Consider the following 27,762-nt stretch of genomic DNA (forward strand, 5'->3'; position numbering starts at 1 on the left):
CTTAGCCCAGGTGAATCCCATCTACCTATGCCCACACCCTACTCCAGGTGCCCGCCATCAGGCATGCATTCAGGACCGCAAGGATCCATCATCTATCCTGATGGCAGGAGGGCAGAAAAGCCTGACATTTTTCCTTACCCTACAGTTCACTTTTGAGAAAATTTCTGCCAGATATCCAAGTCTAGATAACAATAGTCTGTCAGTGTTCTTTCAAGTAAAAATGGTGTTTTTGTGAAGAAGGTGGTTGAATCTGCTCCCAGCTCAGTCATACAGGTGCTTTTCCTGCAGACAGCCATCATACTTTAGTATGCCGAAGTGTTTCATACATACTCCCCATTTTGTCACACAGCATATCAAAAACGTGTATATTCAATGACCAAAATTGAATAAAATTCGGACTTTTTACTGCTTCATCAAAATCAATTTCAATTTTTTTAATTGAAACTGATTTTTAAAAAATTTTAAGCTGTGAGTGCATGACAAAGAATAGAGTGTCTCAGTACAGTTTGGTGCTTCTACATTGATTCGTACTAAGGCATCAGCAGTTTTACTCATCATTGCTTTTGCATTAGCCATGCAAATGTCAACACTGAAAAATGAAAAACAATATTATTATAAAAAGTTTTGACCTTGGAGAGTCCTCTGGGGTCTGTGGACCATACATACCTTGAGAACTGGTCTCATATGTATATGAAAGAACTTAAGTAATAAAGTGCTAGGTCCTTTAAGCTCTTATTTGAATAATTATTCCTACATTAATGTTGCGACAAATGACAACTTGAACTTAGTAGAAAATGTGAACATTACTAAAGGATATGTATATGTTGTGTAATATTAGTTAACTATTGCTGTGTTAAAAAACCACGCCCAAATTTAATGACATAATACAACAGGCTGGCTCAACTAGGCAGGTTTTTTTTTTTTTTTTTTTAATATTATTTTTGTGTAGAAGAACTCGGGTGTAGGCCAGAGTACAGTGGGTGAGAGGATTCCCCAGAGACAGAATGGGGAGCAGAAAAAGTGGACCTACTGAAAAACACTGCTAAGGGGAGCAGCGAGCAAGACAGGAGAGGTATGCTGCTCCATGTGGGTCAGCTCCCTGGCCAGGATTGAACTCAGGCCATAAAAGTGATAGCGCTGAGACTTAACCCCCTAGACCACCAGCAAGGCCCTAGGCAGCTCTTCTGTGAGTCTTTCTTGGCATCACTCGTGTGGCCCAACGGTCTAACTGGATATTTGTGGATATTTGTGTCTTGGGGGCACAAATGGCTCTTGGGCCACATTGTGTCCCAGTCAGTTACTCTGGGCTTCTTGATATGGTAGCTGGATTGCAAAAGAAGCAAGAAAGTGGGCAAGCCCAGATATTCAAGCGTCTTTCAGGCATTGCTTGCATCATGTTTACTAATGTCCCATTGGTGAAAGAAAAGCACACGGGAAAGCCCAGAGCCACTTTGGAATGCATACCCTTCAGTGTCAGAACAATTCTTAACCCTCATTTTTAGATAAAGAAATCAAGAAATAAAAACAACCATTTAAATAATGAATTTAGTAATAAGAATGGCATTACTTTATATCTTTGCACATTTCTTTAATGTTTGGCTTAGTAAAAGACAATGGTTCTCATCTGCTACTGCATTCATTTTGTTTTGATTTGTTATATTGATTGAAACATATGAAGAAAATATAGATAGCCTCACACAGATGTTAGTAGAAAAGTATTTTAATACTATAAAAGAGAAATATTTTAATAGTTTTTTTCCCCAGATAATTGGGGGTATTTTCTGATAACTCACCAAAACTTCAGCAATGGAGTAGAATATATGCATTGGTTAGCAGAGTAACTTGGAATTAGGGCTCAGACATGCCACAGTGTAGATGGTTCTGCTGGGAGGTTTTGCTTTCTGGTATAATCATACCAATAAATAACAATACTCTTCCTAAGAATTAACATTATCAAAATGGCCATCCTACCAAAAGCAATATACAGATTCAATGCTATTCCAATAAAAATTTCAATGACATTCTTCAAAGAAATAAATCAATTATTGATGAAATTCATATGGAATCACCAAAACCCCCAAATAGCCAAAGCTCTTCTGAAAAAAAAAAAAAGAAGGGAATGGAGGCATCACACTCCCAGACTTCAAATTATACTACAAAGCCATAGTCATCAAAACTGCATCGTATTGGAACAAGAACAGACACACAGACCAATGGAATCGAATAGAAAATCCAGAAATAAACCCACAGATTTATGGTCAACTAATATTTGACAAAGGAGAAAAGAACATGCACTGGAGCAAAGAAAGTTTGTTCAATAAATGGTGCTGGGAAAACTGGGTCACTACTTGCAAAAGAATGAAGCTTGACCACTACCTCACACCATGCACAAAAATCAACTCAAAATGGATTAAAGAACTAGACATAAGACCTGAAGCCATAAAATACATAGAAGAAAATATAGGCGAAACACTACATAACATGCACATCAAAGACATCTTTACAGACACTTCACCCAAAGCAGTGATAGTGAAGGCAAAGATAAACAGCTGGGACTGCATCAAATTAAAGAGCTTCTGCACAGCAAAAGAGACAATAACCAAAACAAAGAGAAACCCCACCGACTGGGAGAACATTTTTTGCATACAACACTAATGATAAAGGACTGATCACAAAAATCTACAAAGAGCTGATGAAACTCAACAAAAACAGAGAAAAGAATCCAGTCAAAAAATGGGCAGAAGAGCTAAAAAGAAACTTCTCTGAAGAAGAAATGCAAATGGCCAACAGGCATATGAAAAAATGTTGAACATCACTTGTAATCAAGGAAATGCAAATCAAAACTAAAATGAGATACCATATTACACCAATGAGAATGGCACATATTTAAAAAAAACTAGCAACAACAAATGTTGGCGATGGTGTGGAGAAAAAGGAACTCTCCTGTACTGTTGGTGGGAGTGCAAACTGGTCCAACCACTGTGGAGAGCTGTGTGGAGATTTCTTGACCTACTAAACATAGACCTACTAAACCTACTTCCATATGATCCAGCAATTCCACTCCTAGGTATTTACCTACCCAAATGACACAGAAACAGTAATTCCAAAGGGCACCTGCACCCCTATATTTATAGCAGCACTGTTTACAATAGCTAAGCTTTGGAAACAACCCAAATGCCCAAAAATAGATGACTGGATCAAGAAGATGTGGTACATATACACCATGGAATATTATTCAGCAATCAAAAAGATAAACACATGCAGTTTGCAGCAACATGGATGGAGCTAGAAGGGATCATGCTCAGCGAAATAAATCAGAAAGAAAAAGAAAAATACCGGATGGTCTCACTCATAGCAGGAATTTAGTCTTTTTCCTGGTCCCTTATTTAGGTTTTCTAATCAATACAGAGTAAAAATCAAAATCCACAAGCTACTATAAACCAGAGACACACTAGGGTGTGTCTGGGCGGGGAGGGGTGAGGAAAGGAAGGACTAGAGTCAAAATAAGGGAGGGGGGTGCAATTGTATGGGGAATATAACCAAAATGAAAATGCATACATTGTGCAAAGATGAAAAAAGATGTAAGAATTATATAAAATAAAATATTTAAAAAAAATACATTTCCCAGGGGCCATCTGGTCTTGGAAAAACAGACGTGGTTTGTTTTTAGCTCCTTCTTAAATAGTCTACCCCACTGTTAATGCCCTACAACCTGAACTGAAATCCATTCTCATTCTGCTGTGACTGTCGGTTCCTAAAATTTCTCGTCATGTCAGCCTTCCCTGACATCTTTAATGTCTTGAGCAAATGCAACTTAGAACTGCAACTTAATTCTAGTAATTGTGACTGCCAAGAGCCTAAGGACAACCAAGCCTGCAGCTGTGTGAGCTGTGTGACAGCAGGACGAGGGAGCTGTGATGTGCCCCTCTTGAGGTGGAGAGAGTGGGTGGTGTCAATGCCTGTGTTCAGCCATTGGGGGTCATCATTTCTCCATGTGTGGGAGGGCTTTGCGTGTCTTCTCAGGCATGACCCTAATAGGCCAGGATCAGATATCCCACTGTTTGCAGTAGAGCAGATGCCAAAATGAAGAAAGTCTCTCATTTCAATAACACAAAAATTATTTAAAATTTAAATTAGTGCACAATCTAAGTGAAATATGTAGTTTTGAGTGATATCCAAAAACACATAGTTTTCCTTACTTCTTAGTATAATTGCTAATGCTTATTGAATATTTGCTATAATAGAGTAGTGTGCTAATATACATTTCTATATTTTACACTATAACATCATGTGGCTAAAACCCTTAGGATAATATCTTTAAGAGTCAGGCATTGTTCTTTAGGCTTTATGTTTTTAACTCTTAATTCATTTAATCTTCATACCAACTCCCTGATAATAGATATTATTGTCCCCATTTTTCAGTTGAAGCAACTGACACAGAATCATCTAGTGACTTTTCCAAGCTCAAACAATCAGTAAATGTAGAACCAGGATTTGAATCCACACAGAAGAGCTACAGGATGTGATGAATCTGATAGGGCAACTAATTGAAACTCAGGGCTTGTAGCCTGAGTAGCTGTAGCCTTTGCGATGAACATTGGTTATCCAGTCTCTGTTGGAATAGCTACTGGAGCCGCCAAGGAGAGGAGGCATTGTGGTGTGGTAGAAAAAACCCTCAGCTCGGAATGAAAAATGCCAGTCTTGGGCACATTGCATAAGTTTTTCTGAGTATTCACTTTCTTACCTCTATATGCGTATTCTAATACCAATTTTTTATGTATATTTGGGCTTTGTTTTGCCATTTATAGGGTGCCTTTGCATGTAGTATCATTCATCTGCCTTGTCTGCCTTACAGAGACAGCAAGGGGACAAATGAGTTATATGCTAGGAGCTATAAGGATTTATTGTTGCTTTTTGAAGTATTTGCTTTCCCCTCTCTGTTGTGTTTCATCAAGAGTGAAGTATAAAAAGTAATTCAGATTTACTTGGATGTTTAAGATATAGATGTGATTCTATAACTCTATGCATGATCTCCCTCTCTCATTTTCAAACACAGCTCTAGTACCCAAGTTTTGTATCAAATAGAAGTTATATTCGGTTCTATTTTCTGCCCTACTGAACAGGAAATGTAGTAGGCACGGATAATCCAAAATAATTGGCTAGCTTTTGGTTTGCATTTTTGTACTTAATTTAACTTGCATGTGTGTGGCTAAGAATTCAGAGTACTTAAATATTGAGCCTCTCTGGAAAACCTGGCATGAGATAAGCCATATTTTGCTGGCTTTTTTCAGGCTTGTCCATGCCACTCTTCACTGTTTCTAGTTCAGGAGTTGCGCAAAGAAGATAGCATCCCTTCTTTTCCCACACATACATTGTGGTAAAGGTACCAACCAGGAAGCTATGGGGGAGAGAGAAGATGTTTTTTCTTTCTTGTTGCCTTTTCTTTTTTTTTAAGATTTATTTTTTTTTAAGTCAAGTTTTTAATATTTATTTATTTTTTAAGATTCATTTTTATTTATTTATTTATACAAACACTGGGTACAGTCAGAAGTGTGGGAGGGTGAGAGAATTCACCAGAGCCAGAGCGGGGAGCAGAGCAGGCAGAAGGACCGAAGTACACTGCTGAGGGGAGCAGCGGGCGGCAGGAGAGGTCTGCACGCCATGTGGGACCCTCCTGCAGTGGCCAGGGATCGAACTGGCGCTGCAGAGGCTGCAGGCAGCTTCGCAACCCAGCGCTCAACCGCTGCGCCACTGGGGAGGCCCAAGATTTATTTATTTTTATACAAGAACTGGGGTACAGGCCAGAGGTATGGGAGGGTGAGAGGATTCACCAGAGACAGAGTGGGGAGCAGAACAGGCAGACCAACTGAAATACATTGCTAAGGGGAGCAGTGGGCCAGACAGGAAAGGTCTGCTGCGCCATGTGGGTTCGCTCCCTGGCTGGGGATTGAACTCGTGCTGCGGTGGCTGCTGATAGCTTCATAGTGCTGAGATTTAACCTTGTGTGCCACCAGGAAGGCCCTGCACCATAGAATTTTAATGATGGGGCAGATGATGACTGAGGGTGTGAAGGGCTGGTGAAGAGCTCATCTTCTTGAACTGCTGTTGTCATCTTCTGATGTCATAAAAAATGGTGGAGGATACTTATTTTACCCAAGAGTTTGACAGATTCATGTTGTTTTTACATATTGATATTTAATTTTACAAGGTTATCATGCTAATTTAAAGATTTCAAAACAGTAATTTACAATTTTTCATTAATAAAGCATAAACTTTTTTTGTAGCATATTCACCTTGATGAAGACTGTGTAATAGAACTTTCTGTACATCACAGAAACACCAGACAGGCAATGGAGGATTTAATTTCACTGGTAAGAAATACAACATGAATTTGTTCTTTAACTTAAGTGTACATTAAAAATAGTATAGCATTTTCATGATTTTATCATGACTGTAAATATTGCACTTATTTTATGTCGAAGTGTGATTTCCACTCAACTTGTTTCAGGTGTCTGCTGGTTATCCTTTTTTAAAATGACATTTACTAAGGAGAACTACAGAGAAAAAAATAAAGAAACAGAGCAAACTAGTCTAGAGAATTGGCAGAATTCTGATTTTGATTACTCTAAATTCTTTAACATGAGCCACGATTCTGTTGTAGAAATAAGGTAAACAAAAAGCAGTTTTCTTCTTACCTAAAAGCAACCCTGTGGCATCATATCACCCTCAAGCTTATGAACCAAATACCATGAAATCATTATCATGGTTTCTGGTGTCTGATCAGTTTAGTTCTTTCAGATGCATAATCTGTTGATCATACAAATTCTCCCACTTCCCCCAGAAACAGAGGCACTCACAGCTGTCTCTGAGTGTAATCTAACGTGATGGACAGGGATTGCACCATACTTTGCTCCTGGTTCTCATTACCGTATCTTTCATTACCTATGATTTGTATGTTTCTTTTGTTTTCTAACTCGCAAGGTAGACTTCAGCAAATTTTTTTTTTTTTTTTAAAGGAAAGAGCTTTGTTAAGCCACAGGTTTTTTTAGTGAGGAGAAGAGAAAAGGAATTCAGAAAGAAAAGAAGGAAGAGAGTGGCAGTGTTAGATAGTGGGTTGACATCACCTGATAGTGCAGCTAATATGCTGATTTATCTCGTCTGAGCATCTTATTGTAATGAATAGTAAATTTAGAGGCTATGGCAAAAAAAAAAAAGTTATGGAAGATGCTTTTTAGTCTAGGGAAAGACAGGATTTAGAAGGTGGCTGTAAAACTCCCAGATATGGCTAGAAAACTATCTATGTTCTTTACAATACCTGGTTGTGCTATTGTTGATAAGCAAGTGGCAATTTGTTTCTAAACTATTGTCTTTAATCCCTTTATGCATCTCTTTCCAAAATGGTGTCTGCAAAAAAAGTTTGTGTGGACGATGTAAAAAAATTCTTTAATGTAGTTTTTGGGAAGTAGAAAATGGTTATGACTACGTAATTGTCACCTTGCTCCCAAGCACCTTCTGCGTGAAACCTTTTTGTTCCTTACCTCCAATCTGTCTAGATTAAAATACTATGATAATTTATCATAGTATTTTCTACTCCCACTAGTTTCATATGCCCGTTGTATAAATTTCAAAGCATTTACTGTAATTTTGGCCATCTAAAATATTAACTGACAAAACTTATTAATAAAAACAGGTGGTAGCAGGCCTCTTTGGATCATCTACTCTATGAGGAGGTACATAGCACTGAATATTATGCGGTGTTATTAAATGTAACACTTTTGGAGGGCAGAGTCTCACAGTCTTATGAGTATATTATTTAGAAACTTTCAGTTAATCACAGTAGATTGAACAGATATTTTACATCCCCATTTCCTAAAACCTCACTAAAATAACAACAAAGCAATAAACAGGCAAAATACTCACAAAGATGAAGAGAATGGGAGACAAAAGTTGTGTCATTATGGTTTTGAAAATTATGAAATGGCTAGATGGCAACTGCTGTAGCGTTTTGGGGAAAGCTTAAAGCTACGTGCCCACGGTAGGAAAAGGCAATTAGCAAATTGATTAGAACCCTAGAGCTCTAGGAAGGCTCAGGAATCTGAGATAGTAGGAACCTCTGAAGTCAGGGAGGTGAGTCGCGTGGAAAACAGGAAGATTGGTTGGAAGTCTGATTTGGAACGCTAGGACCCTTGGTCCCTTTCTCTTCCTCATACTAATGACAGCCAACAGAAGACTGGAGACATTGGACAAGGGGCACCCCTGTTCCAGTCACAGCTCAGGTGGGGGTGATGAGCCTCTTGGAAATGGATGCATGGGCACCTTTAGTCCTTATGATTGATCAGTGAACCACTGCTTCTAAGTGTTTTCCTTATTCAACTCTGAGAATACTGGAATCAGAATTTTGTCCTCTTGGCAGTGGTGATGCGGAAAGATTGGAAGATTCATCTCTAGGGGGAAATGTCAAGAAGACCTACTATACCAGTGTGGGGGACTCAGGTTCCTGTCTATTCACTATAGGAAAAGCTCCCAGGGTATTGAGCAGTGCCAAAAGTCACACTTTAGTTAGCTGGTAGTGTAATTCTTCACTTCACTTCACTTTTAAATAGAAATAGACAGCAGAGATCACAAGACATTTGAGGAAATTCTTTAACATATGAAAGTCAGGAATCGAAACAAATGGCATGGGTTGGAGGGAAGATGGGGGAAAAGAGTGAAAATACTCAGAAACAGATACTGCAGGAAGTAAAAGAAAATGGCTAAGAAACGATAATGTTCTCAGAGATAAGAGAACCTATTTCTTTCTTGAAATAGGAACAAGATGATTAAACAGGAACATTTGAAGAGATAGCTCTTGAAAATTATAAATATAACCACAGAAATGAAAAGCTCAGTAGAAATGTTTGAAAATGAAATTAAAGGCAAATCTTTCAAAAGTAGAACCCTAAAGACAGAGATGCACAAATAGAAAAGGGATAAGAAAGGTGTAACAAACAGGTAAACAAGTTGTAGGATGATAAAACAGAGAGTCATGAGAAGAAACTGTAGGAGAAATAATGAAAAAAGAGATACTCCAGAATTGAAGGATATGAATGAATTTCCCCATCCCCACTGCCAAGAGGACAAAATTCTGATTCCAGTATTCTCAGAGTTGAATAAGGAAGACACTTAGAAGCAGTGGTTCACTGATCAATTATAAGGACTAAATGTGCCCATGCATCCATTTCCAAGAGGCTCATCACCCCCACCTGAGCTGTGACTGGAACAGGGGTGCCCCTTGTCCAATGTCTCCAGTCTTCTGTTGGCTGTCATTAGTATAAGGAAGAGTGAAGGAACTAAGTATAACTAAAAATGAAGGAACTTAACCAAAGCTTAGCAAAATGGTTGAAAATAGATCCACAGGAAGTCTGAGTGGATATGATCCTAAAAGTTTCTTGAGATATAAGCCAAAAGATCTTTTTTTTTTAATTAATAAATTTTATTTTTATATTCCCCATACAATTAAGCCAAAAGATCTTATCTAAAGGGTTGGATGTAATCAAGCAAAGTCAGAAAGACTTTAGATTTTTCAGTAAGCTATACTAAAAGCAAGACCATGGAACAGAGCCTTAAAAACTAAAAGCAATTACAGACCTAGAATTCTATGCTTAGCAAAACGAAAATCAAGAGTGAGGTTAGAATGTAGTCATCTATCAGACACAAGATCTCAAAAAATTTACCTCCCATTCACTTACCTTCTAGAAGTTACTGGAGTATATGTTTCACCAAAACAACAATGGAAACTGGGCCTCCCCTGGTGGCGCAGCAGTTGAGCGCTGGGCTGCGAAGCTGCTCGCAGCCTCTGCAGCGCTGGTTCGATTCCTGGCCGCTGGCGAGGGTCCCACATGGCGCACAGACCTCTCCTGCCACACCTGCTGCGCCCCTCTGCAGTGTATTTCATCAGTCTGCCTGTTCTCTTCCCTGCTCTGGCTCTGGTGAATTCTCTCACCCTCCCGCGCTTCCGACTGTACCCAGTGCTTGCACAAATAAATAAATAAATCTTTAAAAAAAAACAATGGAAACTAAGAAAGAGGAACGCTGAGGATCCTGGAAAATGGGAGTGTGTACTAGGCAGGATAGAGTTGAAGGGAATTCCTAGGCTGACAGTTGAGTTGCAGGCTGAGGTGCCAGTTCAGTGGAGAATTATCAGGTGGATTGTCTCCAAAAGGGAGATGGAAGAGGAAACAGTTTAGCTGATGTATGTGAACATGTTGAGAGGAGGTGTGAATAGTGTTGGAGAGTTGAATTAGTAACATGAATAACTGCCCTGTTTTATTTTTAACTTCAGGGAAAAGAGTTAAGAAAAAGGAGGAAATGTAAAGATAGCACCCTGTGTGGTTTAGTTGTAGGGCTACACAGCATCACCAAACTTGTTGTTAAGGTACCAGAATACTTACAGACTGACTGGTAAAGAGCTGCAACCCCAAGTACTCTTCCTGTTGCCCTTGTATATCCTTAGGGCCCCTGGGTACCTCCCCTCAATCTTTCCCCCCATCTAGCAATTAAAATGTTAATCATTGGCATGGCAGGATTCCCCCAGGACTCACTTACCTCTTGGCCTCTGTTCTATTGTTTGGTGTCAGGGCACCAAGTTGATATTTTGAACATTACCTTTACTTAGTTGTAAATACTATTTACAGAATCATAGTAAGGTAAATACTGATTTAACTAAAAATTTTAAGAAAATTACAGTAAGGAAATTCAGAGAGGAAATGTGTGGAGAGAGAAAGAGTTATAGTAGAGTTAAATTCTTATTTTCCATGCTGGGAAATCTGAAGCTGAATATCTGAAGCTAAAAAATATTTTTTAATATCTATCTATCTATCTATCTATCTATCTATCTATCTATCTCTATCTATCTATCTAATTGTAAATATAGGAGATCCTATGTTTTGGTGTGGGGAAGGGACTATTATTTTTCATTTTATGCCCTGTAAATCTAAAAAAAAATTTAATTCTGACTCTCATACATTGAGGGAAAAAATAATTTAAAATAGAACATTACTTTAAAAACATCGACTTTATTTTCTTCCAGTGGCAATATGATCACCTCACAGCTACCTATCTTCTGCTTCTAACCAAGAAGACTCGGGGAAAACCGGTTCGCTTAAGGCTTCCTTCTTTTTCCTGTGAACAAACCAACGCTACTCCATTCACACACATTAAGGTAAACACCCATTATTGCTCCTGCCACGTGCCTATCTTGCTCATGAGTGGAAAACACCAGTGGTCAAGTTAACTTTATGGTGACAAGGATCCAGAGGCAAGACAAGAAGGGAGGGAGGAGGAGCCGGAGGAAGGGGTGAGGAAGGAGGGGTGAGCTAGAATAGGTGGAGTTAGATTGTTGAGAACCTTGAAATGCCATGTCAGAGGGATCAGATTTTATACTGTAGGTAATGGAATCTATGGATTTGTGAGCAAGACATAATAAGTCACTGACATGACTGTAATTTTGAAAAATTCATGCAGTAGTATATAGGATTGCTCAGTGAGGGGTGTGTGTACTGTTACTCTCTACTGCAGTACCCAAGCAGTGTCATTCCTGCAACACTGTGCTTTTGCCCATAGACCCTAGAATTAGCTTTAGTATTTTTCTCAGCCTAGCATTCCATATAGCTAATTCTAATTGATGGTAATTGGCAATCCTGGAGAATTCTTGTCCTCCCTGGTTGAGGAGCAGAAGGATTAGTGGCAGAAACTGTATTGTCTGTATAGTTCAGGTCTGGGCACATTTGCCCTTGAATTAGAACAGTGGTATTGGGACTGGAAAAGAAAGGATGAGGTACAAGAAAATCAGGTAAGATTGCCTACCTAGGTTAACTAGATGTTGAGGGAAAGGGAAGGAAGAAGAAATAAAAAATCCAGTTACATTTCAAAACCTTAGGGTATAGGGTCTATCTAGTTTTCCCTTTTTTATTGAGAATCAGTTTCCCTTATTTATAAAGAATGTTATAGAAACTATTGAGAGAAAAGTCTAGTAATTTTGTTGTGGCGATCCTGTCTCTAGGAGACCTTTTATTAGGCTAATTCATCGGTACTGGAAATCTCATGTTCTCACATCCAAGAAATCTGGTTTTCAAAGTCCTTTCCCTTCTTCTGTTCCATCTTCTATGTTTTTTATTTTTTAGATTTACAAAGGTTTTTACTTATAGATTTACAAGGCAGTTATTTGTCTGGTATGATGGCGATTATTTGGTACTGTTAAGTTGTATGTCACATAACATGAGAATGTTCCAAGACATAATGTTTCAGAGCCAGAGATTTCTCCTATCTAGTAGTTTAAAATTTTTTGACTTCCTGTTTTCTGTACTGGATGGTGAGCTCCTTCAGTATAATATCTCTCCATTGTTTCTGCCTCCAGGGCTCTGCCCTGTGCCTGGAATATACTATTTTAATACTTGTGTCGTGGTGGTGATGTCTCAGTGTTCTTCTGTTTTTTAATAGTCAAAGAATCTGAGTCTAGAAGATATGACCACAAATGATGAAAATGATGCAAATGGGCTAGTAGACCATGAATGGTGTGAAGAAAGTTCATCAACAGGTGTGGCTACTCCCCAAACACCACAGGTTGGCTCTTTTTATTACTATTTAAAACAGAACATGTTGTCTTAATTGTAAAAAAAATCTAAACTCTTAACATGAGATCTCAGATATATTTGCAAATGTGAATTCTTAAGCTAGTGAAAAAACTAATGAGAGATTGTTGGGATATGAATGAAATGGAAGCCAATTATCTCCAAGTTAAAGAAAATCAAGATTCCATTTTGGAAAACGTTATTGTTCCCTTTCCTTTTAAAACATGAGGTGTAATATCCTCTTTCCCCTTTGTAATCTTTTCATCCTACATGGAGTTTGTGGAGCTTATTGGATATATAATTAATGTTCTTCCTCCCTCACTCTGAGGGATCACAAAGAATGTACTCCTGCCTTCAGCAGTGAGGGCAGGTGCAGGTGTGTGTGTGTTTCTGCTCCTGGACACTCATCAGAGACTCAGAATCCAAATTGCTTATTGAGGGCTGGTTACACAGACATTCTTTGCTGGTGTGATTAGTCACAGTCATAGAAATTCTGTATTTCCAGAAGGAAAGCAGGTGTTCACCATACATCACATGGTTTGTATAGTCTGTATAACCTGGTGCAGCAGGGTTCTGTACTCCAGCCATACAAACAGACTCATCGGCATTGGGGGCTTTTTTTTTTTTTTAAATAAAAGATTTATTTATGCATACAGGAGCAGGGGTACAGGCCAGAGGTGCGGGGGGTGAGAAGATTCACCAGAGGACAGAGTAGGGAGCAGAACAGGCAGAACAGGCAGACTGACTGAAATACACTGCTGAGGGGAGCAGCGGGCTAGACAGGAGAGGTCTGCTGCACCATCTGGGTAGCTCCTTGGCAGGGGATCAAACTCATGTTGCAGTGGCTGCGGACAGCTTCATAGGTTGCATCTTAACCCCTTGGGCCACCAGGGAGGCCCCAATTGGGGAGTTTTTAAAAGCTGAGCTCCTGGGCTCCGGCCAGAACCTGCTACCTGTGTTGTGTGCAAGAGTATAACAAGTATAGATTTAGGAGTGGAAAGACTATCTGGAACCTTAACTGATAATGCCAACTTTTCCTTTGAAGAAGTTGTATTGATTATATGGCAGCCAATAATATATGAGTTTTCTCATTGATTCCATATTTAGCAATAATTGATATTTTTAGCTATTTAATATTTTCTGATCTGGTGAGTATAAAGTGATTTCTCGCTGTGGCTTTAATTTGTACTTTTCTGATGATTTATGCTTCTTTTCATATATTCTTTGGTCATTGGTTTTTCCTAATTATGAAATAGTTTTGTTGGGTTCTTTACTTATTTTTCTATTGAATTGTTTCTTCAAAAGCAGTTCTTCATTTAACTCTAATTCTGATCCTTAGTTGGTTATATGGTAGAATTGTATTGTCTGAGTTTATCACTTATCTTTTTTTTTTCATTTTGTATATTTTTAACATCATTTTTCATTTTTGCACAATGTATGCATTTTCATATTGGTTATAGTCCCCATACAATTCCCACCCCCCTTGTTTTGATCCTACTCCCTCACCTCCCCCTTACTTTAATGACAGAAGTTAGTTGTCAGTATTTTCCTTTATGGTTTAAAATTATTGTTTTGTATTGTCTTCTTAAAGATTCTTACTTAAACATAAATGCAGTCCACATATATTTTGTTGAAAGTTTTTCCTTTCACATTTATTGGAAATTAATTTTCCTATATAATGCAGGGAGCCAGCTATTCCCTCATATAATCAGTAGTGCTAGTGAAGTTGAAAAATTCATTCTTTTCCCACATACCTACTGGCACTTCTGTCATATATTAAGTTGTCATATGGATGTGTCTGTTTCTTGCTATATTTTGTTTGATTGGTTTATTTGCACCAATACCACACACCTTAATTTCTATAATTTCTTCGTAGTTCTAATATGTGGTCACAATTTCCATCATATTTTTCTTTAGGAATATCTTGGCTATTCTTGCCCCTTTGCATTTCCATATACATTTTTAGATTCATTTTGACAAATTCCACATACACTCAAAAATTGAAATTACACTGATTTAAGATTCAATTTGGGAAAAATTGAAATCTAGACTCTCAACTCCCCCATCTATTTACGTAATATGCCTCTCCATTTATTACTTTGAATAAAGTTGTATAAATTTCTGTATAAATAAGATCTTTCATATCTTTGAAAAACTTTCAAATCATATTATTTGATTTATTCTTAGGTGCTTTTATTTTTTATTGCTGTTGGGAATAGTCTTTTTTAAGCCTACATTTTCTAACCATTTGGTGCTAGTGTATATGAAATTGATTTTTATATATTAATCTTTTATCAACAACTTTTCTAAACTCTCAAATTCTTATAAAAAGCCATTAAAATTAATTATAATGTGTCTTAGTCATCTGTTTGGATTTATTTTGCTTGGAACTCTTTGAGCTTCCTGGATCTGAATGTCTGTTTTCTTCCCTACTAAGGGAATTTCTTAGCTATCATTTCTTCAAATAGGATTTCTGCCTCTTTCTCTCGCTCCTCCTTTTGGAACTCCTGTGATGCAAATGTTGTTCCTCTTGATATTGTCTGTCTCTTATGTTGTCTTTATGTTTTTAAATTCTCTTTTACTTTTGCTGGTCTTATTTGGATGCTTTCCACTCTCTGTATTCCATCTTGCTGATTTGTTCCTTGGCCCCAGTGAGTCTACTGTTGCACCCCTATATTGTATTTTTTAGTTCCGCTACTATATTCTTTATGACTTCTACTGGGAACTTTTTCATACTTGGTCTTTTCTTGTTATATTTCTTGTTTTGTCCATCCATTGTTCTCTTAATTTCAGTAAGCCTCAATAAGACTCTTGCTCTGAAATCTTCTTTCAGGGTTTTGGTTAATTCTGTTGTATTTGATATTTTTCCCAGGGTTTTTCTTGATCCATTGATTGGGGTCAATTCCTCTACTACCTGATTCTGTTTGATGTTCTGTGATTTTTTTTTAAATAAATTTTATTTTTATATTTCCCATACAATTGCAACCCCGATTTTGACCCCAATCCCTCCCCTCCCCGCCCCCCACCCCCCCTTAGAGTGTCTCTGGTTCATAGTTTTTTGTTGATTTTGATTTTCACTTTCTTATAGTTATTCATTTTCCTGGTTCCTTATTTAAGTTTTCTAGATTCCTGGTATGAGTGAGACCATCCGGTATTTTTCTTTTTCTTTCTGACTTATTTCGCTGAGCATGATCCCTTCTAGCGCCATCCATGTTGCTGCAAATTGCATGTGTTTATCTTTTTTGAATGCTGAGTAATATTCCATGGTGTATATGTACCACATCTTCTTGATCCAGTCATCTATTTTTGGGCATTTGGGTTGTTTCCAAAGCTTAGCTATTGTAAACAGTGCTGCTATAAACATAGGGGTGCAGGTGTTCTTTGGAATTGATGTTTCTGTGTCCTTTGGGTAAATACCTAGGAGTGGAATTGCTGGATCATATGGAAGCTCTATGTTTAGCAGGTCCAGAAATCTCCACACAGCTCTCCATAGTGGTTGGGCCAGTTTGCACTCCCACCAACAGTGCAGAAGAGTTCCTTTTTCTCCACATCCTCGCCAACATTTGTTGTTGCTATTTTTTTAATATGTGCTATTCTCACTGGTGTAAGATGGTATCTCATTGTAGTTTTGATTTGCATTTCCCTGATTACAAGTGATGTTGAACATTTTTTCATATGCCTGTTGGTCATTTGCATTTCCTCTTCAGAGAAGTTTCTTTTTAGCTCTTCTGCCCATTTTTTGACTGGATTATTCTGTGATTATTTTTATGGATTGAGCTCAACTGCTTTCCTGCCCAATCCTGTTGTGATTGTCTTGCATTAGAATTGGAGATTACAGGGTATTGGCCTAAGGTGTGGGTGTTGGGTGCTGTATTGTTTGAAACCTCATTGTCATAGGAAGACAATGTGTGGGGTCTTTGGTGCGGGAGGGTTGTAAAGGTTGCTGCAGTAGATTGCCAAGAGTATAAAGCCCCTTGGTGCTGCAGCCCCTTGAGCTGAGGGAGGGATGCAATCACCATGCAGTCCAGGCAGGTGACGGCGTACTCTGCTAGTGGTGCTCTTCCAAAAGCCCCAACTGCAACTGGCCCTTCAGCTACAGTCCAATTCTGATCTCAGCAGGTTTTGCTGACTGTGCCTTTCCTCTGAGTTTCAGCCTTGAGCAGTGGCCAGGGGTCTGTGGGCTTGAGTTGCTTGCAGGCACCACAAGAAGTTGCAGATTGCCTAGTAGTTAGGCTGTCCAGATGCCTGAGTTTCATTCTTGGTTATATCTGTGGATTCTGGATCCTGTTTTTATTTTGGCCTCTAAAGACTTTCTTTGCAAGCTCAACTCAAAGTGCAAATAAATTCAAAAGGATTAAAAAATATTTTTTACCCAATATTTTTGCTAGAGTATTTGAGCATGTTTTCCACCCTAATCATTGACTAAATTTTAATTTTTTGGTACAGACCATATCAATCAAGGTGTGGGAAGCCATTCTTAGGGAGTTGTGGTTATTCTCAATATTTTCTAGCATCTGGGTGTGTTTGATTAAACACTTGCCCTGAAACATGTTGAAAATTAACTGTCATTAGAACATACTAAAATGATCTACATGTATTAAAAAGGACTGGATATATCTTCAAATTTTCTAGTATTGCCAATAATATCCTTTGCATAGTATTTAATTTTAATAAAGATGGTACAAGGTAATCTGCAAATAATTAAGCATGTTGTAAAGAAATTGACTTTTCTTCTTCAGTGTGCTTTATTCAATAACTTTTTTTTTTCCAGTTTGCCAAGCATTGGACAGAATCAAATGGTCTGGAATCTAAATCATTAACTCCAGTATTATGCAAAGCATCTGCCAATAAATTAAAGAACAAAGAGAATGTATATACTCCTAAGTCTGCTGCAAAGAATGAAAAGTACTTTGTATTTCCTGAGCCAAAGACTCCAGTTAATAGGAATCAGCATAAAAGAGAAGTACTCACTACACCGAATCATTGCACTACACCCTCAAAAGGTATTTGCTATTTGTGTTAAGTAGTGGTAAAATACTTTCAAATTTTAGTCTTACCATGTTGACAACAAGTCAAAATTGATTAGCAGTTGCTCTCAGGAATTGCGTGAAGTCAAACTGCTTTTTGAAAAATCATGTTATTTCCTTTAGTTGAAATGAAAGCATATAAGCCAACCTCTAATTTTTCTCAAAGGATATTAAGTTTTTTTCTTTTTCACATTCATAAAGTTGAATGATAGCCTCATAGAATATCAAAACTGAAAGGCAAGCTAGAGTTCATTTAATCCTCTTGCCCTTTTCTCAATGACCTGCCCAAGGTTTAGATTTAGACCTATCCAGGGTTAGATTTTGCTTGTTTTGTTGTCTCTGCTTATAATGATGAAAGCCAAAAACTCCAGTGAGCCCTTTTTATTTGTCTGGGTCTCCATTCTGGTGTTGGATTCTGCTATTCACCGTTCTGCTTACCCCCAGTACTTCAGCAGCCTGGATAAATCTCTGTATGCTGTCTGTATGTGTGTCAGCATACCACAACTCATATTTCCTTTGGTTTCCTCTTCAGCCTAATCATCCATTATTTAAGCTATTTACTTTACGACACCTCAGTGTGTTGTTTTCTGGCCTCATCAGGACACGTTCTATTTTGTCAGTATGCCTCTTAAAGCATAGTACCTAGAACTGAACCCACTTTTCTGCTGTCTCACTGAGGATAAGAGAGCACTGTGAGAGTAGAGACCCTGTCTGCTATGTTTATTGCCGCTTGGTGTAGTATATAGTAGGGGCCATCTTTGTTGTCTTGTACATAGTAGGTGCCCAATGCTTGTTTATAGTAGGGGCCATAGTTGTTGAATGAAAGGTAAATAAATTAGGCAGAGCCTGAAGGAACTTTATTTACCGTGATCTAAACTATGTCACTTTTAAAATGACACCTGTATCTAAAGGTACAATTGTGGCTTACTCTTTGTTGTATTGCTAACAAACCTGAACTTTGAAACAGTGCCATGCGAACGGCTGCTCAGCCACATCCTGACATTATTCTTTCAGTTTGCTGACGGGGCTGGTAACTGGTTTAAGAAGTCTACTTATACCTAAAGCTATCATGAAAAGGTTTGTTAAGACATTTGCTGAAAGTCCTGTTGTGTTAATTGCATCCTTGTGTTAATCAATTCAGACTCTTCCCAAATTTGTGAGGCTAGTTGGTGTGGTGATGTTTGTGTGTGTGTGTGTGTGTGTGTTTGCCTGTAGTTGTTATGAAGGTTCAGTGAGACGCAGTAGAACCCCAGCATCTTTTCCCATTGCTTTTCCTAATACAGCTATAACATCCCTTGTGAATAAGTGGGTTGGACAGGGAGGTAAGAGTGACCTGAGCTCACCTACACATATTCAGGCTTTTTTTTTTTTAATAGTCCCTTCTCTTACTGATATTTTTTACCTTTTATGTAATTCTGAGGTTTTGAAATATGAATAGTTAGGAATTATTAATAAAAGTGTCATTGTTTTACTTATCTTGTTCCTGTAAGAAAAGATGTTGGTCAAAAACTATTATTGGCTATTTTCCTTTAATTGTAGGAGCCGCCTACAGGAGGCAAGTGACTGAAGCCCGATTGATAGCTTCCATTAGCGCTTTGCATTTTACTTTCGCTCTAGTCATTTTTGACATAAGCATTAATTTCATTTTTCTGAATCCTGTACAATCTAGTCAGTGACAATTTGTCAACAAGTTACAATGTAAGGCAGTAGATCCTCTCACTATGCAAAGATGAAAACTGTTTTCACAAATGTTTTTGATTGGTTTTATTTTTTTCTTGTAGAATCAGTGATAATAGTGCTGAACAGCCATAAACAAAACCAGAATGCTGAATCTTTTTTAAAAACTTGATAAATATTTATTCTAAGTGCATATTATCCCCAGAGGGTATATATCTTTTTAATCATGTACAACAATGATTAAATCACTGTTAAACAGATTTGTTTATATAAGATTATGATAAATTATCTGGGATACGAAAACCCAATCTAGAACAAAACAAAATTCTGGAAAAGGAAATATAAAAATGGCTAAAGCTCATGTCTTTTTAATAACTTTTTTCAAACTTTCACAGGAGACTGTTGTCTTTGCCTGACAGGAGTTGAATGGGACTAAGAACTGAATTAACACCTCTTGATATATGTCAACGAAAGGGATAAATTGTGTTCTTGTATAAATATAGATTGAATTTTATTTATAGAGAGGAGAATCAGTATCATCAGCATACATATGACCTATTTAGATTTGTCATATGGTATTTATAATAAAACCATAAGCATTACCTCAGTTTTACAGTGAGGAAAAAGTAAAATGGTTTTGTTTTTATTATTGATTACAGGGAAATATTTCTTTATTATAATATTTCTGAGTCAATGAATGAGGTGGTATATGGGTTATTGATAAGAAATTTTTATGTCATAGTCTGTCAGCTACATGTGGTTTGTGTTTGTTGTTTTTCTAATAGTTAGAAACCAGTGCCTGAGAGAAACCCCAATTAAAACACCATTAAATTCAGCAGGAGAAGAGAAGCTAATGACAGGTGTCATTAGTCCTGAGAGGCGGTAAGTGTTCCCTTTTCTTTAGACTTTCTCATCTTTAGTTACTATAATCAGATTTCTTTTGTCATGTAGGACAAATCTGATTAAGGTAAACTATCACATAGGTTCTGTCAGAGACTGTAGAAATGTCTGTCTATATGAGGACTGTCACCATTACTGGAATGCCACTGCCTTCCTATGGCGTGGAATTGTGAAATTCACCAGCAGTGGGACCAGCATCTTAATGGCAGGCTGGACAACAGTGGTCCTGCCCCTAGCCACATAGTTCCCTCTCTAATGTCCATCTTTCCCTACTCTTCTGCCAGTAGGGTATAAACATCCACTTACACTGTTACCTATAAACAAAGATACAAAGTGGTGTTTCAAAGAAAACCTACTTCTGTTCTGCAGGAAAGGTCTCCCTTCGTTGTCTTTTATAGCAAGTTTTTTAAAAGCAGGATCCATTTTGAGGACAGTTGGTGGAATTAGAATGTAAACAGGATATTAGAGGATACTATGGCATTATTAATTTCTTGAAGTCATAATGGTATTATGTTCACATAGGCAAATGTCCCTGTGTATTGGATTTGTATGCTGAAGTGTTTCAGAGTGAAGGGTTGTAATATCTTCAGACAGGTTACTTTCCAATGGCTTAGTTGTACATGCACTTCATGTGTTGTCTATCAGTTAGAGAAAGCAAGTATGGCACTGTATTAACAGTTGTTGAATCTAAGAGGGTATGTGACGGTTCATTTGTTCACCATACTATTTTTGACTTTTCTGTATATTTCACATTGAAAAAATGGTAGGGGTAAATAATTCTGCCCAGTGGCAGTGACTTGCAGGTGATGGCTGCATTCCAGTGGGAGATCGTGCCCATGCTCCTGAGGAGGAGGTGGATGGTCAGGTCATGGTGTACCTGAATGAGGCACATCTAAAGAACAGCACAGAAAACCCTGTGAGGGCCCCAGCAGCCAGGAAGCCCAGCTTTACATGAGTTTTTTTTCTTTTTTAAGGTGCCGTTCAGTGGAACTGGATCTCAACCAAGTACATGTAGAGGACACGCCAAAAAGAAAAGGAACTAAAGTGTTTGGGAGCCTTGAAAGGGGGTTGGATAAGGTTATCACGGTGCTTACCAGGAACAAAAGAAAGGGCCCTGCCAAGGACGGGATAAGAAAACGAAAGGTGAGTGGACTAGATTTCTTTAAAGTCTCTTAGTTTTTTTAAGGTAACAAATCATATGTAGTTAAGTTCTTTTTTTTTTGTTTAATAAAGATTTATTTATTTATTTGTTTGTTTATACAAGCACTGGGTACAGTCAGAAGCGCTGGAGGGCGAGAGAATTCACCAGAGCCAGAGCGGGGAGCAGAGCAGGCAGAAGGACCGAAGTACACTGCTGAGCGGAGCAGCGGGCGGCAGGAGAGGTCTGCGCGCCATGTGGGACCCTCCTCCGGTGGCCCGGAGCAGCCAGGGATAGAACTGGCGCTGCAAAGGCTGCGGGCAGCTTCGCAACCCAGCGCTTACCCGCTGCGCCACCGGGGAGGCCCGTAGTTAAGTTCTTTTAAGGAAACAATCCATAAAAATCTGAAATTTAAATAAATTATTTTATATAAGGAATTACTTAAATTTTGATTTGAAATTCAGTTTATTATTATCTTGACAAAGCCAGTTTAGTTTGGTGAAAGCCCTGGATTGGGAGTCAGGGGAAAGAGGGGCCTGTCGTAGCTGGGCCACTTTTTCCTTTATTACTTGAACTTGGGATCCCCAAACTCCATTCATTTAACTCACCTCCATATCAGATTTCACCTGTGCTATTATTTATCTAGTATTTTCTTTATAGCAACTTTTAAAAAATTACAGATTTACAGAGGTATAATTGGCGTACTATAAATTATACATATTTAGTGCACAATTAATATGCTTTAGCATTATATATGTACCTGTGAAACAAGCCATCACCACAATCAAGATGTTTAAAACCTAGATTTAAGGCCTCCTGGGTGGCGCAGGGGTTAAAGACAGCGCTATCAAGCTATTGCCAGCCACTGCAGCATGAGTTCAGTCCTCAGCTGGCCAGGGGGCTGAACCATATGGCACAGCAGCCCTCTCCTATCTTGCCCGCTGCTCCCCTCAGCAGTGTATTTCAGTGGATCTGCCTGTTCTGCTCCCCACTATCTCTGGTCAATCCTGTCACCCCTCCCCCCAGTACCTCTGGCTTACACCCCAGTTCTTGTATGCATAAATAAATTTTTAAAATCTTTTTTTAAAAAAAGGAACTCTTGTGCACTGTTGGTGGGAGTGCAAACTGGTCCAACCACTATGGAGAGCTGTGTGGAGATTTCTGGACCTACTAAACATAGAGCTTCCATATTATCCAGCAATTCCACTCCTAGGTATTTACCCAAAGGACACAGAAACATCAATTCCAAAGAGCACCTGCACTCCTATGTTTATAGCAGCACTGTTTACAATAGCTAAGCTTTGGAAACAACCCAAATGCCCAAAAATAGATGACTGGATCAAGAAGATGTGGTACATATATACCATGGAATATTACTCAGCATTCAAAAAAGATAAACACATGCAATTTGCAGCAACATGGATGGCACTGGAAGGGATCATGCTCAGCGAAATAAGCCAAAAAGAAAAAGAAAAATACCGGATGGTCTCACTCATAGCAGGAATCTAGAAAACTTAAATAAGGGACCAGGAAAATGAATATAAGAAAGTGAAAATCAAAATCAACAAAAAACTATGAATCAGAGACACTTTTAGGGGGGTGGGGGGCAGGAGGGGAAGGATTGGGGTCAGAATGGGGCGTTTGCAATTGTATGGGGGAATATAAAAATAAAATTTAATATTAAAAAAAAAAAGCAAAAAAAAAACAAAACCCCTAGATTTACTTAAGAGGAAGCTGTGTCTATGTATCAAAGAGCTTAAATTGGAAAGAACTGATTTTATTTGACACCAAAGGTACTAGTAGGAAGACAGGGGTTTTGTCCCTCTCTTCACTTATTAAAAATGGCGCCAGATGCACAGTGAGCCTTCAGTAAATGGTTGTTGAATAATGAATGGAGGGATATTCCAACTAGGAATGAAACTTCCTCTCAATGAGAAAAAAAATTATTTGGCTTTCCTTTTTATTTTATTTTATTTATTTTATTTTTATTTTTATATTCCCCATACAATTGCAACCCCCTTATTTTGACACCAAACCTTCCTTTCCCCTCTCCCCACCCCCATAGTATGTCTCTGGTTCATAGTTGTTTGTTGATTTTGATTTTTTTCTTTCTTATAGTTATTCTTTTTCCTGGTCCCTTATTTAGGTTTTCTAGATTCCTGCTATGAGTGAGACCATCCGGTATTTTTCTTTTTCTTTCTGGCTTATTTCACTGAGCATGATCCCTTCCAGCGCCATCCATGTTGCTGCAAATTGCATGTGTTTATCTTTTTTGAATGCTGAGTAATATTCCATGGTGTATATGTACTACATCTTCTTGATCCAGTCATCTATTTTTGGGCATTTGGGCTGTTTCCAAAGCTTAGCTATTGTAAATAGTGCTGCTATAAACATAGGGGTGCAGGTGTTTTTTGGAATGGATGTTTCCGTGTCCTTTGGGTAAATACCTAGGAGTGGAATTGCTGGATCCTATGGAAGCTCTATGTTTAGCAGGTCCAGAAATCTCCACACAGCTCTCCATAGTGGTTGGACCAGTTTGCACTCCCACCAGCAGTGCAGGAGAGTTCTTTTTTCTCCACATCCTTGCCAACATTTGTTGTTGCTAGTTTTTTTAATATGGCCATTCTCACTGGTGTAAGATGGTATCTCATTGTAGTTTTGATTTGCATTTCCCTGATTGCAAGTGATGTTGAACATTTTTTCATATGCCTGTTGGCCATTAAAGAGCTGATGAGACTCAACAAAAACAAAGAAAATAATCCAGTCATAAAATGGGCAGAAAAGCTAAAAAGAAACTTCTCCGAAGTGGCTTTTCTTTTTAAAGAATATTTTTATATTAATTCTCTTAATACAGTTGTCATAGAACCAGTTCCTAGAGTTCTCTAATATTAAGGAAAGAATTAAGAAAACATTAAAGAAGGAATTAAGGAAACATACCCAACTATATACAAACCAAATTTTCTAGGATATTTCTTTCCTCTTCCCACAGTCTACATTTCAGGACTTAATGTCTTTATTGTGGAATAATAGGGGAGAAAGACGTGAAGTTCAAACATAGATATTATTCAACATTTACTAATTTCTTGAGATTAGATTAGTAGAAAAGAAAAATGAAAGTATAAAAAGAATTCTCTGCATGTACTTACTAATATATATGATTTCTCTAAGCTTTCTCAGTGCATTGTATTTGTGCACCTGGATTAAACTTAATCTACTTTACCAAGAGTTCAATGTAAATCTTTTCAGTATTTTTCTTGAAATATTTCCATTTGAAACTATATTGAGGAGCTTTTGGATTCTCTTTCAGCTAGGATGATCTTTGTAAAGATTTATTTCTCACTCCTTTTTCTTTTTTTAAGCTTCACTATAATGTGACTACAACCAAATTAGTGAATCCAGATCAACTCCTGAATGAAATCATGTCTATTCTTCCAAAGAAGCACGTTGACTTTGTACAAAAGGGGTAAGCAGCTCATTTAAAGGATGTTGCATTTATAATTTGTTATCTTTTCAGCTTTGAGAAAATACGGGTTGATTCCTTTCTCCACTTAAAAAAATTAATTTCTCCCACTGTGTTCTAAAAAACTTTTATAGTAGTGTAAGCGATGCTACTATAATTGATTCTCTTTTGTTTTTTATGAACTATAGATATTTTCAAGCACCCATATTGTTGCCAATTTCAATGTTAGATTTTCCAAATAAGAAAATTAAAACTTCTTCCAGATTTCTTTTACATCCTCAACTGATATTCTGCTTTCCAAAAATATTTACAAATTATAATTCAATTTATGGGGTACTTCAAACAAATTCACCATTTATATAGAATCCTTCTCTTTATGTCTTGCTATTTTGCAGGATTGAATTTTCAGTACTTTAAGAAGTTATTTTACCTAAACACTTTCCCACTGTTGATTGAACTGCCATCCAGACTTCCTTAGTTATGATCTCCTGGTCTGACTAGCTAATACCTTTCTGGTTACCTAAAATGTTCATATTTTTAAGCAATCCACTTAGTAATGTGTCTTTAAAATTCATTATTAAAGCAACTGTGAAGAGTTGCTAATAGATTTAACAAAAACATGTAAGTAGCAGTCTTTTGCAAAAGTAATTTTGCTTTCACTCCCTGTGAATGTTGGCAAGTGCACCTTGGAGAACCCTTCACTAGGTATTGCTGGAACATATTTCATGCACTATGACCTGGTCTTAGTGCTTGGGGCTTTTCTAGGTTCCAGAACCTCTAGCCAAATCTGTATTAGAAGACTTTCAATTATTTCCTTTAGCATCTGATCTCTCTATCATGTTGAACTTCCTGATTAACCAGGTCTCTGCCTTTATCCTTCCTGCCCCCCCACCCCCATGTTTTTACCTTCTTTGTAATAAGGCAGGACAACAACAAAAAGATTTTTCACTAGAGAAATGTTGCTTATATTCCACTAGTATCTTTTTTTCAATCAGGAAGAATGACTTTCAATCTTCCATATTAGTAATATGCTTTATCTTCCCACCAGGAACTTTATCAGGGTGCCCCCCTTAGCATTTCTGATACTGAATATTTTTAAGAGATCAAACCCCCAAACACATAACTAAGAAAAAAGAATGATATTTGTGAATCCTCATATTATATAACAGATACATAGTTACTTCTCCACACTTCTTAGATAACGCTACCTAATCATGTGCCTCTAATTATTTAGGAATCTGTCATTTAAAATCAATTCTATCATTTCTAGTGTTTTAGTTCTGTTGTTCTAGTGTTTGTTTATTGGAGAACAGCAAGGCAACTGAATAAAACTTTAATATAATGTGAACTAATTAAAAACAATTTAATTTGCATGAAATCAATTTATGCAACTTTTCAGAAACACACCTATTTCTTTCTTTCTTTTTTTTAAAGATTTATTTATTTATGCATACAAGAGCTGGGGTACAGGCCAGAGATGTGGGGGGTAAGAGGATTCACCAGAGACAGAGTCGGGAGGAGACTAGGCAGATGTACTGAAATACACTGCTGAGGGGAGCAGCAGGCAAGACAGGAGAGGTCTGCTGTGCCATGTGGGTTGTTCCCTGGCCGGGGATCGAACTCGTGCTGCCCTGGCTTCGGATTGCTTCATAGTGCGGCGCTTAACCCCCTGTGCCACCAGGGAAGCACCAACACACCTATTTCTTAAGATGAGTTTAAGGCTTCATTTAGACTGGGCCTTTCCATTGTCAAAGTAGATAAGGTGGCAGTTCTAATTATAAATGCCATACGTCCCAATGTAGCGTCTCTGGACTTTCTTTTGTAAACCTCTGATTACTATTAGAATAACTGAAAAGCACGTGTCCTAGCAGATGAGTGGCTTCAGATTTATTTGTCTGAAAGACAGAAGTTTCTGATGAGGTGCATACAAAACATATTCTTAATCTTTCCTGTGCCTTCTTTTGTTGTGAACATTGTGGAAATGGCTTAATGTTCTCGGATTACACTGTTGAAAGAATTGCATAAAGGATGCCAGAAGATTTCTTGAGCATGAATGGCATGTATAGCTATGAAAGAGGGACTTTTCTTTGGAGCAAGGGAAAATTCTGGTAAAGCCTTTTCATCCTTATTCTTTCTTAAGATCCTAGCTTCTGAGAAAACACCGGTCATATGCTACCACTAAAGCATAGCTAGGTCATTTGGAAACTGTAAGCAGTGATACATTACTTACATGAAATAATGGTTCATTTTCTTCACCAACCTCCTACAGGCTTAGAAATCTCTTGTATCATACAGAATATTCATGGTTCTCTTACTAACTGGCTTCTTATCTTGTTTTTTCACAGCTATACACTGAAGTGTCAAACACAGTCAGATTTTGGCAAAGTGACAATGCAGTTTGAACTAGAAGTGTGCCAGCTTCAAAAACCCGATGTGGTGGGCATCAGGAGGCAGCGGCTTAAGGGTGATGCCTGGGTTTACAAGAGATTAGTGGAAGACATCCTGTCTAGCTGCCAGGTGTGACTGATGGGTGATTTCCATCCTGCTGGGGGAGTGTGGGTGTGACCCAGCCTACATGGAGGCCAGGGTGATGGTTTGATTTTTAAAGTCCCTTGGAATGACACATTCTTGTTTAAAGAACTGTCTTAAAGACCAGTATCTTGTTTTTAAGCAAAAGATATTGTTTTGTGGATCAGTCTAAGACAAGCCCATCTGTCATTCTCTGTTTCTGTCTTTTTTAATCACGTGGCTTTGTATATTAATAACTGTTGACTTTCCTAGATTCACTTCCATATGTGATTGTAAGCTCTTAACTATGCCTCCTTTTAATGTGTAATTTCTTTCTGAAATAAAAGTGTTTATGAATGTAACAGGCGTCTCCTATTCTTTGTGTTTGATTTTGATCCAAATAAAGCCTCAAATGGCTTCCTGACTATTAAGTAGAGACTATTT

At 37.9% G+C, this 27,762-nt stretch overlaps 1 protein-coding gene across 7 annotated transcripts in view; it reads left to right on the plus strand.

Annotated features, from left to right (window-relative positions):
• Positions 1-27,333, plus strand: part of MELK (maternal embryonic leucine zipper kinase) — a gene marked incomplete at both ends in the record, with an annotated part of 53,951 nt that extends 26,618 nt beyond the window's left edge. For 6 of the 7 annotated variants that reach the window (XM_084236607.1, XM_084236610.1, XM_084236612.1 and 3 more), the window contains 8 exons: positions 6,285-6,371; positions 11,069-11,200; positions 12,478-12,600; positions 17,380-17,611; positions 20,098-20,194; positions 21,187-21,355; positions 24,710-24,813; positions 27,156-27,333. In XM_084236607.1, the coding sequence (XP_084092733.1) occupies positions 6,285-6,371; positions 11,069-11,200; positions 12,478-12,600; positions 17,380-17,611; positions 20,098-20,194; positions 21,187-21,355; positions 24,710-24,813; positions 27,156-27,333 (1,122 nt within the window). The remainder of the gene's footprint in view (positions 1-6,284; positions 6,372-11,068; positions 11,201-12,477; positions 12,601-17,379; positions 17,612-20,097; positions 20,195-21,186; positions 21,356-24,709; positions 24,814-27,155) is intronic. The other variant, XM_084236609.1, reaches the window with a different exon arrangement.
• Positions 27,334-27,762: the final 429 nt, after the last annotated feature.

This window comes from Talpa europaea (assembly GCF_964194135.1).
Source record: "Talpa europaea genome assembly, chromosome: 7".
Classification (NCBI taxonomy): Eukaryota; Metazoa; Chordata; class Mammalia; order Eulipotyphla; family Talpidae; genus Talpa; species Talpa europaea.